Source organism: Epinephelus lanceolatus, chromosome 10 (assembly GCF_041903045.1).
Source record: "Epinephelus lanceolatus isolate andai-2023 chromosome 10, ASM4190304v1, whole genome shotgun sequence".
In the NCBI taxonomy this organism is placed as follows: Eukaryota; Metazoa; Chordata; class Actinopteri; order Perciformes; family Serranidae; genus Epinephelus; species Epinephelus lanceolatus.
Window position 1 is genome coordinate 13,808,869 of NC_135743.1, and position 13,953 is coordinate 13,822,821.

Consider the following 13,953-nt stretch of genomic DNA (forward strand, 5'->3'; position numbering starts at 1 on the left):
TATGCCAGCTGGAAAAACAGCGACAGGTCACTAAAAAAACACTCACGCTTGGGGGCTGAAAGGTTGTCGGAAACACAGCAGTAACTCGTGAAAAAGCAACCAGTTTTATTGTTTGATGATGTCAGACAGTGGTCAGCAGTGGTATGTGTGGTGGCAGATGAGAACACATGAAGAGTGAAATGTTCAAGTTGTCTTTTGTGTTATTTGATAAAGTGGACAGATTAATAAGAGTCATAACAGAGTTAATCTGTTACAGCTGACAGGTCAGAGTTCTGACACCTGGATTGTCCTCCGTAGGTCTGACAAAGAATCACAGATTCAGTCACGTAATATGATTTAAACTTGGACGTGCAGAGCAAAAGTTAACTGAAAACTGTCATGCGATCAGCTATAAAGCAAGCCTCTCATACACAAATGAAAACTCTCCAAGGACACAGTTCACTTCAAGTACAATGAAGCCTTATACACAGGAGGAAGCAGAATAGTACATGTCTATATATGGTATTAGTTAATTTTGTTTCTACAGTCTGCAGCAGCAGGCATCTCACCTAGGTGACACACCTTCCACCGTCCTCTTCACCCCACGATGACAAAGTTGGCTTGTACTGAAAATTATGTCACTTTAGAAATGTTGATATTGGTGCATTCGGCTTGAGAGGATCAGATTCTCTCTGAGGAGATCCCTTCGGGCATTTTACAAAATTTGGCAATCCTTTTTGATATATATTGACTCACTGACGATCAGTGAAATTACTGATTAATTAACTGATAATTTAAACAGACAACAACAAATTAATAGTTTAAAAAAAAACATGAAATCTGACGTTGAGATCCAGTGGCAGCCATAGAGAGACCAAAGTTAACTCTGTTTCTCTCTATGTGTCTCTTTGGTTTTGCAGGGCCTCTGTCTCATTCAAATCAGGCTGAACTTTGCATCAGCACTCTCCCCGGGGTGAACTGTGCAATATCTCTACGCTCACTTCCTCTTGTGCTGCTTATTGTTTCCTATTTCCTCTCCTCATTCAAATGACACAGATTTGAACCATATCTGTGGAACCTCCAGCCTGTCTACAGATTATTTATTGTCCGGGAGAGAGCTTATCTGAGTGCGGATGGGAAGCTACATGCACTGCACCTCATGACACTTCATGCAACATTTGCTGTGTGTTTAGTACAGTGGTGTCCTCTTGCAGTTGCGGCCCTCATCACATTCATGTTGCAATCGAAATGTTTGAAACGGTGCAACTCGTCTTCACAAGTTGGAACTCGTGCATGTGAAAGTATATGTGATCAGCCCATAGTAAAGTCACACTTCAGTGGCATTCTCCACTTTTATCATCCAGATGACCTCCAGTAAAAACCGCTCACCCCAGTTACCCTGGTAATCCCAGATGTGAACTTGACCCTGGCCTTCCCCGCCGCCAACTCCTGGAAGTCATTATCAGTGGCCTTTACCCTCTGAGGAAGCCAAGAGGGCAAGATGTGCACAGGCATGCAGACAAAAGTGCAACGATTACAGTATCTTTCTCACATGATTTACTTCGGTGTCAGTGGGGGATTCGGACCTCCCCAAGGGGTCATACGATAAATCTGAAGGGTCCGGACCAAATTCACTGGGGAGGAAAGAGAAAACTGTACTGTGACACAAAGTGGTGTCCTTTTTCTTTTAATCCCTTGCTCCCTTCTTGTGAAAAACTGCACAGTTCTGCCTTCTCAGTCTCCAAAAGCTGCAGTCTAACACAGAAATCACTCACACCTCATGGGCATATACAGCAGGAGACACAGTTTTAATTTAAGGGGTCCTAAGCCAAAAAATTTGTGGCCCACCGCTCTGTGTGACTTGCACAACATTCGTGCACAACAAACAGCCACAGTGACACACAGTCACATTTATAGCCAAAAGTGTGTGCAGCACTGTTGGCTGCTGGCATGCTGACCCTCCAAAACCATGTGGGTTTGATTAGCCCAGAGGAGATGGCAGCGTTTAACTACATAAGTGGAAATGAGAGGCAGAGTGAGGGAAACTAAAGAGCATAGAGGAGAAAGATAAGAAAAGAGGAACTGAGAAAGGAGACTGAAAGTTGAATGTCAAAGAACGTACGTGTGTAGGAGTGTGTCCTTGTTTGTTTTTAATACTGTACATGAAATGTTTGCAATCCTAAAAAGGTCCAGGTCAGCTTTGTGGAATTTTGTATTTAAAGCATCAGAGTGGAGTGTGTGTGTGTGTGTGTGTGTGTGTGTGTGTGTGTGCGTGCGTGTGTGTGTGTGTGTGTGTGTGTGCGTGCGCGCGCACATGAGTCAACTGAGTCTCCTTGTGTACATGAAACTAAACCTCCAGATGCCTGGGCAGTTGCACCCAGACGCCTGTATTACTCACACTCTATTCCTTTTGTCCTTCACCCCCACCCCCCCACCCCCACCCCCACCACCTCCAACCCCTAAAATCTCTCCTCCCGCCCCCTTGATTCTTTGTGGTTCTAATTATCGCGCTCATTTGTTATGAGTCTGTCTGGACGGAAGGAGTGCAAGAGCTGAGAGAGGCTAGATCAGGAAGGAGAGGAGCTGAAGAAGTGCTCAATCATAATTAATGTTTAAAAAAGTTTATTCGGTGGAAATTATTTTTAGCAGTGCTGCAACACCTCAGAGGGGCCATGGGCTCGTTAAACCGTAGGTGGCAGCGGCCGAGTGGACAAACTGCAAAAACAGAAGGAAGGTTTGGAACATAAATGGGACCAAATTAAAGGAATGCATCACCCACAAAGTGACCATTTGCACATCGGTGACTCACCCTGTGTTACACTGAAATTCTGAGGAACACTGCATTTTTCTCGCATGCCTCCACAGTGAGCAAAGAATTGAAAAAAGCAAATCTTCTTGATGAATTAAGTGAAATGGGGTCCATGTTTAACACAGCAAAGCTATATCAAAATACCATTTACAAACTCCTGCAGTATAAACCAAGTCTCTTTTATCCAGTCATATGATCAGTACTTCCCAAACACATGCATTTTCAATTAAATATTACTATTTAAAACATTTCCGTATCAACAGTCTTACACACAGATGAGTAATAACAATAATAAACTTTATTGATATAGCACCGTCCATTCAGGGAGTGTTGCTCAAAGTGCTTTATAATAAGAAAAAGAAACAAGACAGTAAAAAAAGGGACATTTCTTATGGCCTTGAGTAGAGAATGCTGTAATTTCAGTGCATGGTTAAAAACTCTGAGCTGCTGATTTTCTTTTTCCTGTGATAGTTTGTATTTAAATACTAGCAGCAGAAGATCTAAGAGTCTGTGCGGGATGATTAAACGACAAAGAATAAGTAGTGAACGCTGGTCCCAAACCATTAAGAGCCTTGTAAACAAGTAAAAGAACTTTAAAATCAATCCTGAAGACACTGGGAGCCAGTGTAACTAAAACCAGGATGATATGCTCTGTCTTTCTTGTTCAAGTTAAAATAGTAGTGGGCCTGGGCAACTCATTGGAATGCACAAGCAGAGTTAAAACGCACTCGCTTGCCCATGAGCGTTACTTGTGTTTTAAATAGTAAGGTTTTAGTGAACATGCATGTGTTTGGGAGGTGCTTAACATACCACTAGATAAACGAGACTTGGATTGTACTGCACGAGCTGTGTGAAAGTTTGTCTTTGGATTCTTTGTTTACCAGAAGGCTTGCAAGAAAGGCAAAGTTTTCTTTATGAATTCAAGGTAACAGGGGGTGAGTAATTGACACACAAATGGTCACTTTGTGGGTGAAGTATTCCTTTAATTTGGCCCCATTCATGTTCCAAACTGCCCTTCTGTTTTTGCAGTTTGCCCACCCTGCCGCTGCCACCTACAGTTTAACGAGCCCACGAGGCCCTCTGAGGCGCTGCAGCACTGTAAAACAGCATTGTATGGACTGAAGGATGCTGAATGGCTTTATGCTCGACAGAAAGATAGAGGACAACAGAAGGGAAGGATTGAGAAGAGGGAGGTTGAATATGTAGATAGAGACGTCCATGGGGACAGTCGTGTGAAGTACAGTGAGTCAAAGTGAAGAGGAGAAGAGGAGAAATGAGGGAAAGTTGAGAAGAAAAACAAGCGCTGGTTCCCATACTCTTGCTGTTTTTCACCTTATTTGATGTCCATGTGTTTTGTTTTTCTATAAACCGCCAAAAAAGTTCAATAAAAGTGCAGCCATGTTGTTTTTTTCTTTTATCAAGTCACACCTCCTTCTTGCATCATACCGCTCTGCCCCTCCACCCTCACACCGCCTCTCACTCTGCACTCATTCTTTTATTCTCCCGTCGCCTTTCCTCTTTGACCCGAGTCAACGATTGTTGTTCGCTTTTGCCTTTTCCTCAGCTATGATTGTGTGCGTGTGTGTGTCTGCAGTCAGCATGTGTATGTGTCTTAATGTGACTATTTGCAGCTAAATGTGCATGTGTTTGAGTGTGTGTGCGTGACCCTATGATGATGTCATGGATCAGGAATTGCCATGGTTGAATATTTCACTGGAGGTCAACCTCTGGTCACTGTTACTGTGCGTGACTGCTGTGGGTCCAGAATTACCTGACGAAATGGTGACATATTTATGGGTTTTATTGTTATTTTTAATTGTCTTGAAGGGCACTCAGCGGACAAATCATTCCCTGGTGCCCCTTGAAACAGAAAAAAAACAAGTTTAGGTGCAGCCTGTGATTTCTAAGAAAAAGACAGGATAAAAACCTAAAAAGAAATACCTCTATTTTTCTGACTCTGCAACAGAATCATAAGGCAAAAAATTATATAAGCCAATTCCAGAGAAAAGGACAGAATGTAAAATGATGCACCGTGTCAGAATAGAAAATTGAATAAGTTTTATAAGATCAGGGCTGCAATTCTTTCCAAAGGGATCATCTGTGAGCACCACTACCAGCTCGCACACATGTGCAGTCATTGCCTGGAGCTTCACTGTGCACCAAAAATAATTTAATTAACATTTTGTGCTGCAACTGCATGCTACAATCCTGCAGCCAGTACAAGAGCTTTTTGGTGACTTTGGATTCTAAAGTTTCATCACTCATCTTCTGCTCCAGTGAGACTGACATTTCGCAAACTTTTTTTTTTCCCCACTTGGTGCTGGCAACATAATCAGCTTTTAAAGCAAAGTCAGCCAGGTTCATTGCCTCAGAAAAAAAATCTTTTCAGACAAGAGGTGATCAGGTTTCAGCATATCTCCCAATGCTCTGGGGAAATACTTAAGAAATGTAATTGTGAGACCTGCAGAGTGACAACCTCCAGTTGTTCCAGGGATTGTCAGTTGTTTGGGACTTGGTTTTTATGAAATAAGGTGAGGTCAAAGTTACAGCAGAGTTTAGACAGTGAAAAAGGTTGAGGCTGGGTTAGCAACCAGGCAAAGCAGGAAAGTGCCCTGCAGCCACAGACCATCAGAGGGGCCAAAGACTTCAGGTTCAATAAGTTTGTAAAAATTAGTTTGTTTGGAGTTGTCACTTTTTATCAGAACTTCAAACTTTAATTTGAACTTGGAAAAAATAAATGTTTAATCACCTGTTTAATATTGTACAGTCAAAAAGAGCACAATACCATCTGAAGTAGTTTGCCTTTTGGTCCAGCAGAGGGCGCTCCTAAACTTCTATATGAGCTGGACCTGTTGACTTGTCAGTAAACTAAACTAATTATAAAAACTGGAGATTGACAATAGCAAGCAATTCACAGGGCGAACTGATTAAGGTTTTAAGGTAAAACCTAATTTATTTTGGTCCATATTAACAATTTTCCAAAAAGAATGCATACAACAAAGAAGAAATGACAGTACGGCATTAAATTAAAAGCAAAAACAACAAAAAATTGTGTAGGTTAAAGCTTAAATTTAGTATACCTACCCTTTTGACATAACCCATTCTAATGAGCAACCATTTCACTAGTGGTTTTATGCAACAACAAAAAAACAGAAACAAAGTTACAAACATTTTGAATACATTTTTTTTATATATTTGTTCACCACCGTATTTTTAAACATTTTTTAAACTGGCAAAATGAACTATACATTTATAATTTCCCGCTCAGCAATTTCAGAAGTTAACCCCTTCAACAGACACACATCTGTTCACTGTGACCTCACAAAATATGTTTTCGGCCATAACTCTCAGATTCATAGGCTAATTATGACAGCATTTCACGCAGATGTCTAATAGGATAAAATGATGAAGTGATGACATTTTATACCCAAAAGGTCAAAGGTCAGCTTCACTGTGACATCATAATGCTCTTCAAATACACTTTTCTGGCCTTTATTCAATGCCATATCTCAGGAACAGAAGGGGAGACATTTGGTTAGATACTGAATTGGTGACATTTTGGTGTACATCTTGAAACTGTGCTGATTGTATAGATCTTCTGTGCTGCTGGGGGAAGGATCTGTGTGAAGCATCCATGATTTAACATCCATATTTGAAGCATTTTCTGCTGCCATGGCTATATACTGTATGAGTCTGTAAGGACATGGCAGTCAGCTGTAACTGCAGCTTTACTGGTTGGTGGAAGCATTTCACCACAAGACAGTTATTCTAGTTTTAAACTTACCTATTGACCCAAATTCAATTTGCAAATGATTTCAAACAACCTCTGAATATAGTCAGGAAGCAAATGATTTAGTGCTTTGTATCTGTGTAGTTTAAGATAAACTAGATCAGTGGTTTCCAACTGGTGGTCCAAAAGTGGTTCACAGGTGTAATCTGAATGGACCGCAAGCGACGTGCAAATGTTTCAAGTTTGTAATAAACACGCTGTATTTTGAAGTACAGCAAATTTCCTAATCAGAGCTTTTATTTTGAAGTGCCATTTCCTACCGTAGAGTGAGTGAATAACAGACAGCTACTTAACTGAGACAGCAAACTAGCTTGACGACATGGCCAAACACAAGTATGACGCCGTTCAATATATTAAACTGTGTGGACTGAGGAGAGATCTGGACCCTGTTGGACCAACTGGGAACCACTGAATTAGATCACAAATGTTTTAAAGCATGTAAAATGATGAATAGTGTGTTGGTTTATGTGTAGTAATCCAATCAATTTACAATTCGTATAGCTCCATTCTTTAGCCTGACAGTTTGATTATTATTCATTGTAGAGGGGCCCTAAATTAAAATCCAGTTTTAAAGCCTTTATTACTTCAGTACATATTGTTCTTACATGCTGCATTTTACTAAATTAATCTGCACTTCATCAACTCATTGCAGATTAATCACTTATTACTAATACATAAACAATGTACAGAGGCAGGGGGCTATTTTTTTGTCCCAGTGCACCAGGCCAGTTAATCCAGCCACATAAAGGATTAAAAATCAGGTTTTAGGAATAGAGAATAAGTCAATGTAGGTCCGTAGCTTGGATAGACATTCAAGAATCTGTGAGGAAAGGAGAGAAAGTCATGGAAAACATCCATCTGAAATATGCCTGATTAATTCCTCAGCTTAAATATTCAAACTTGGTGAAAGCAAACAGCTGATATGAACAAACAAACCAATCTTGCAAACGCCAGCCTACCTCCACAGTTAGACACACACATCTTAAACACAGTTTAAATTGTAAAGTTATGGAAAAGTGACTCTTTTTATTTTTTACCTCTCTTGGTTGACGACAAATTTGTGCAACACTGCCATCATCTGTGTGATAACAGTCTCAGCATGTTGAGGCAGATTAATAGTGTGTGTGTGTGTGTGTGTGTGTGTGCCATATGTGCTCCAAGGCAGAGATAAAATGCCCTGGAGTACAAAGTGAAGAAAAATGACTTGAACTTCTGCTTTAATTTTAACTTCATCAGCTGTTAAGATGCTTTTAAAAGGGACAGTTCATCCCATTGTTCAAATAAAAACCACTTTGTTTCAGTTTCCTGAACAAAACCATGTACTGGGAGGTAGTGAGTCATATTTGCAAATGGGGAGTGATTTATCCGAATAACCGTGAAACGAAACCATAGAAAAAAGATAACAGTCAGTCATGCTGCACCTAATGCTCTGATAAGGTCCTGTTGGTTCCAACCCAAAACCAGTATCACTGTCTTAATATTGACTTAATGGTACACTCAGAGATTTGAGTCCAGCTGTACAATCTGTTTATCAGTCTAGATTGTTTTGGTGCAAGTTGCTGAGTGTTGGAGATATCAGCTTCAGAGATGTCTGCCTTCTCTCCAACGTAATGGAACTAGATGACACTCTTCTTGTGGTGCTCAAAGTGCAAAAAAATACATTTCACGAGTACTTCTCCCATACTGTGGCAGCACAAGATGTAATTATAATAATCTTAATTTATAAAGCTCTTCTCAAAACAGGGTTACAAAATGTGTTAAATGTCAATAATTAAAACAGACAAGACATGAAAACTTTAAAAAGAACTGATAAAAACGCGTTGGTGTATAAAAACTGAGCAAATAAAGGACAGTTTAAATGAACTTAAGACTCAAGTAAAATCAGGAAAGGCTCTCCGATGAAAGTATGTTTTAAGAAGGGACTTAAAAAAGATCACTGACTTGGCCGACCTGATTTCTACGGGCAGACTGTTACAGTGTCTTGGGACCCTGACAGCAAGCGCTCTGTCTCCTTAAGTTTTCAGCTGGACCTCTGTCACAGAAAAAAGGCCTCTGCTGCCTGAGGACCTCGAAGTACCTCCTGACACGTATGGTACTACTAAGAGGTCGGAGATATAGCTGGGAGAGACCATGAAGAGCCTTAAAAATAATTAGTAATTAGTAATCATAAAATCTATTCTAAAACATACTGGGAGCCGGTGTAAAGAGGCTAAACCTGGAGTGATGTGTCTGGTTAAAAGCCTGGCTGCTGAATTCTTTACGTTCTTGAGTCGACGAAAAGATTTTTGATTCAGGCAAAAAAAAGGGGCTGTTGCAGTTATCCAGGCGTGGGGAGATGAAGGCGTATAAATTTGTCTCTGTGTTTTTAAAAAGTTGAAATTGATTGTATTTTTGAAATATTTAAAGATGATGAAAATATGATTGCACAAGCTTTGCAACATAACTAATGGTGTCCTCTATGTCAAAAACTCTGGTGTGATTTTTAGATGCTGATCTTAACACCCAGAAGCACATCTCTAATATTTCTCTAATATCTCTTGTTGTATGAAATGTGCTATAAAAATAAAACTGACTTGACTTGAGTCCTCGGTTCATGAGGTGCATGCTGCTTTCTGCAAAGTGATACGGTTTACGGGTGTAATTCAGTAGAGAGAAAATAGTACCTACATGAAACTGCTCACAACAAGGTCTGTAAAGTATATTGAGGGTCATTGTTTCTGGAAAGAGACATTTAGTATGTTTACATGACACTTGAAAAAAATGAACTATTGCCTTAATCCGACTATAACTGGACAACTGAAGTGCATGTAAATGCGTTACTCCGACTAATATTGGAGTTCTCCAACTCCGATTAAGACACACAGATAATGCAATTGGAATTCGATTTTCTCCGGGATGTATACGCCGTAATCGGAGTTAAACTAGACAATGCATGTTTGCCTGCTCCACACCCCCCGCGCTGGCGTATGACCCCGGAACAGACAAGACATGCTATTGTTGTAGCCCTCCAACAGCATACGGCGTTCTTGTCTGCCTCTCAAAATCACCATGACCACGAGGGATAGCGTGCACCTTATCTGCACAATCAGTAACACATACATTACGTACGAGTTGAACGAAGCTGTACGATTATCCATCTTGCTGCTGTTCGAAAAAAAAAGTGACGTAATAGGTCAACCGGAAAGGGGGCCATATTGTCCACCTAGTGTTGAGGAAGAGGACACGTTCCTGTCAGTAATTCAATTTCTCAGTTGCATGTAAACTGGGACAAGGACAGAAGTCCGATTAGATGCCAAAATCGAATTTTGAGCATAGCTCGATTAAGCTGTGCATGTAAACGTACTGACTGCTGCTGTGTTTGTTTGTTTTTTTGGCGCTTTGAGCACCAAAAGCCAAGTGTGAAAAGCAGACATCTCTACAGCTGATATCTCCAACACTTGGCCGCTAACATCAAAACAATCTAGACTGATAAATAGCACTACACGTTAGAGGAAAAATATGTATATTTGATTTTAAGGTGAATTGTCCCTTTAACTTATGCCATTTCTTCATCTTAACACTTGCGTTGTATATCTGGACTCCAGTCTTTGAGTATATCATTAAGTCAATACTAAGACAGTGATACTGGTTTAGTTTGGAACCAGCAGGATCTTATCAGAGTGTCTGGTACAGCACGACTGAGTTTGTTATCTCTTTTCTGCAGTTCCTATTCATGGTTGTTCAGATGAATCACTCGCTGTTTGCAAATATGAATCACTACCTCCCAGTACATGGTTTTGTTTAGGAAACTGACAACAAAGTGGTTTTGGTTGAGTACTTGTGGTCTTTATTTGAACAAGCTGCTCATGTGAGCTGTGACTTTCAGAACATTTATGATTCAAAGAGGAAGCCAACACTTGCACGAAATCAGGTTTTGTCTTATTAAGACAAAACCTGATTTCTGCAGAAAAGAGATCACATTATAATCAACATAATATGTCAACATAATATGTTGATTATATCAACATAATATGTTGATTATAACGTGTAGCTTAAGAGTTTCCTCTTGTCTATTGCAGACCTTGTCTGCACACACCATGTTTCATGGTGAGGGTTAAGTTGTCCAGTGATCTGTATCAACTTCAATGCAGTGAAAAGAAATCAGGGTTGAAATGATTGTATATAAATTCCAAATCTTATGTTCATTAAATCATACCATAACTTAAATGCATTTAAATCCCTTTTGTGCTGCAGTTTCATTCATGTCCTTTTAATGTAAAATACACACAGCACAGTAAATTACTTTATTTCTGTGCCACCTGTGCACTACCACTGTAACTTTTAATAAAATGAAAAGCCATAAGAGCACCAACCCTCTCATGATCTCTCAGAGATATAAACAGATACACAGGCATGAGCATATATAGTGGTACAAAAATACATTTTTTAAAAATTCAAATTCTTCCAAAAATTGTGGTTGACATGTTGGTGATTTAAGATTAATATAAAAAAAAAAAAAAAAAGCAAACACTTCTCAGATGTGTTTGTGAGAATTATCGTCTCATCTAGTTCCTCAAGTTAATTCTGATAGCCATAAATAAAAACAAGAAGAACTGATAAAACCCCGAGCCACGTCATGGCTTTGAAGCTGGGAGCATTGGCACGAGTTTCCGGGTCCTGACAGCCTCTGGCGTTGTTATTTGGCTTTACATTTTCAGGGTTTCCCTCAAAATGGACTGGCAGACACTGATTGCCGAGCTCCTCACAGGCCAGGATCAGATGTTTGGTTTCCTCTTGGACGCTCTTGATACCACATGTTCCCTGATAACTCCTCACTGTTACAAAAGTGAAAGGCTGCTCGCTGATGCACAGGTTGTCCTTGTACACCTTTCCCCCCTTTTTAGTGCAGACGGCCTTCACCCTGTCCAGTTCGCTTTTGTGGAGGAAGGACTGGGTGGGTCTGTCACAGCCACCGTTATTCTTGATGTAGTTGTGCCATTCATTTTGGTCCAGAGAATTAGGAGTACCAGAGCGAATGTGGCGTTTGACAAAGGTGTTGAAGCTGTTATTCCATTTAGAGAGCTGGCAGGGAGCGTCGTTTCTGGCAAACGTTTGATGACCAAACAGGAGACAGACAGCCAGAGTGAGGAAAACCCTGAGAGCAGCCATTACCCAGCAGTCCTAGAGTGAAACAGACACCATGAAGTCATAGCAGAAGACACAAACACTTCACACTTCACTGAGTAGTCTTTTACATCTTACCGCTTCTGTTTCACCAACTAAATGATGTGACACGTAATAAAGCAAACAGTGTGTGCTGAAGAGCAGAGTCTGAAAAAGCCACAGCTGCCCATCTGTCTGTCTCTGTCTGTATGTCTGTTTTTAAACATGAAAGTAGGAGAGGATGTGGAAAACAGCTGCTTGATTAGAAAACTTCCCTACCTTTTTGGCAGCAGTGGAGGCCTCTGTGAGCTTCAAATGACCTAGAGGCTCCAGATGTGAGATCTTTCTTCTGTACTTCAGTTACGGTTCCACATTTCACTTCCTGTTTGAGAGGGAGTGGCCTAAATTGTGTGTGTGTGTGTGAGTGTGCATTACTTGAGTCTGTCCACACGGCTGTGCTTTAGAGCATGGAGGGACATGATCCAGTTACAGCCAGAAATACCTGCTCAAGGCCCAGTGAGCTAATTTTGGACATACGGCACTGCTGTTTGTGTTTGTTTTACGTGTAGTAACTTTTACTATGTATTTGAACTAGTTTGGATCATTAGGACTTCAAAAATGATGATGGACGTGTCTTCACAATGACATCTACATGTAAGATGGGTAGTCATGGAATAAGAAACATGGGAAAGCCTCATAATCTGATAGGAAACAGTTGAATTATCATCATCTATGCTTCACCTTTCCACTGCACTTATATAAATATACAATAATTAATTGTTCTACTGTATAAATAGATAGAGTTATGTACAGCATATTTTTGCTAAACATGCTTAAATAGAGACATCAGGGTGGGGGTGCCCTTCTGTGTGTTCTGTGGAGTTTGCATGTTCTCCCTGTGTCAGTGTGGGTTTTCTCTGGGTACTCCGGCTTCCTCCCACAGTCCGAAGACATGCAGGTTAATTGGTGACTCTGAATTGTGTATCAAATATCTAATTTCCTCCTTCTTTCTGTCTCCCTGCAGCAGGTGTGAAAATGTCCACCACTTTGTTTCTGTTGGCCAGTGAGAGGAAGGACTGCAATCGTTTGCCACAGCCTGTTCACTGTTTGAGGTAAGCCTGCCAGTTGGCACTGCATCACAACAGGCTTTAATCCACAAACTCATCCCTCTCGTTTCTTTCTGCACCCACATGATTAAAATTCTGGCATAAAGTAAGAAAAAAATGTTGAAGTCTCACATCTAAGTGTAATCACAAATTATTGTTGTTTAAGACCTTTCTGCCAGGGATTCCTGGTCAAGACAGGCAACAAAATATAGTCTGGGGCCGTTAGTGGCCGTTTTGGTAAGAAACCGGAACCAGGGCGAGTGAGACAGGATCCGGAATTCGATGGATGCGCCTTTCCGTCAAAATAAAAGCACCAAGCTAATAAAAATGCAGTGAAACTTTTAATTTAAAGAATATAATTTACAAGAAAAGCTCCAAGCCATTAAGTTAATCGATTTTCTTACACCCCTCATCACCCCAAATCGATGGTGCGCCAGAATTTAAAGTTTTACTTTGGTGAACACTTTTACTTTGGTGAACACTTTTACTTTGGTGAATTTGGTGAATTCCGCATCCACTGTCTAGACCGGAACCAGAATCCAGACAGAATTCAGAGTGAATAAAAACGAGCCTGGTGATGCGAGGCTAAGCAAAATAAAAGTTAAATATACAGCTACAAACACAGACAGTTATACCAAAATAAACATAGCAATATACTGTGCTTCTTTCAAAAATCCTTTGTACATCTTCTGAGCTAAGCTATTTTTCCAAATTGAAGTTAATACAATTGAACAAAATCATCAGTTACAATGAATAAAATGAGCTACTGCAGTGTTTCTGAGTTAGCTTGATAAGTAGGTAGGCTATGCTAACAAGTAAGCTTGCCAACAGGCTAGAATATTAGCGAGTTACCTTGCTCAGTAGGTAGACTATGCTAACAAGTAAGCTTGTCAATAGGCTAGAATATTAACGAGTTACCTTGCTAAGTAGGTAGGCTATACTAACAAGTAAGCTAGTCAATAGGCTAGAATATTAGCGAGTTAGCTTACTAAATAAGTAATTTAGCCTTGCCAATAGGCTAGTTCATTTTTAACTTACAAAGATACAAGGATAATATCATTTTTCAGTTGCAAATACCTGCGATTAACAAATTTTCCCTCCTTTTTTATAGCCAATGACATGAAAAC

At 40.2% G+C, this 13,953-nt stretch overlaps 1 protein-coding gene across 1 annotated transcript; it reads right to left on the minus strand.

Moving 5' to 3' along the window:
* Positions 1 to 10,378: 10,378 nt before the first annotated feature.
* On the minus strand, positions 10,379 to 12,124 carry LOC117265581 (uncharacterized). Its single transcript, XM_033640140.2, has 2 exons — positions 12,000 to 12,124; positions 10,379 to 11,738 (listed from the first exon to the last, which is right to left on the minus strand). The coding sequence occupies exon 2, from the start codon at positions 11,724 to 11,726 to the stop codon at positions 11,136 to 11,138; it is 591 nt and encodes a 196-aa protein (XP_033496031.1). The 5' UTR covers positions 11,727 to 11,738; positions 12,000 to 12,124; the 3' UTR covers positions 10,379 to 11,135.
* Between the last annotated feature and the right edge of the window lie 1,829 nt (positions 12,125 to 13,953).

Coding starts and splice junctions, on each gene's coding strand:
- LOC117265581 (XM_033640140.2), bottom strand. CDS start 11,726: ATGGCTGCTCTCAGGGTTTTCCTCACTCTGGCTGTCTGTCTCCTGTTT.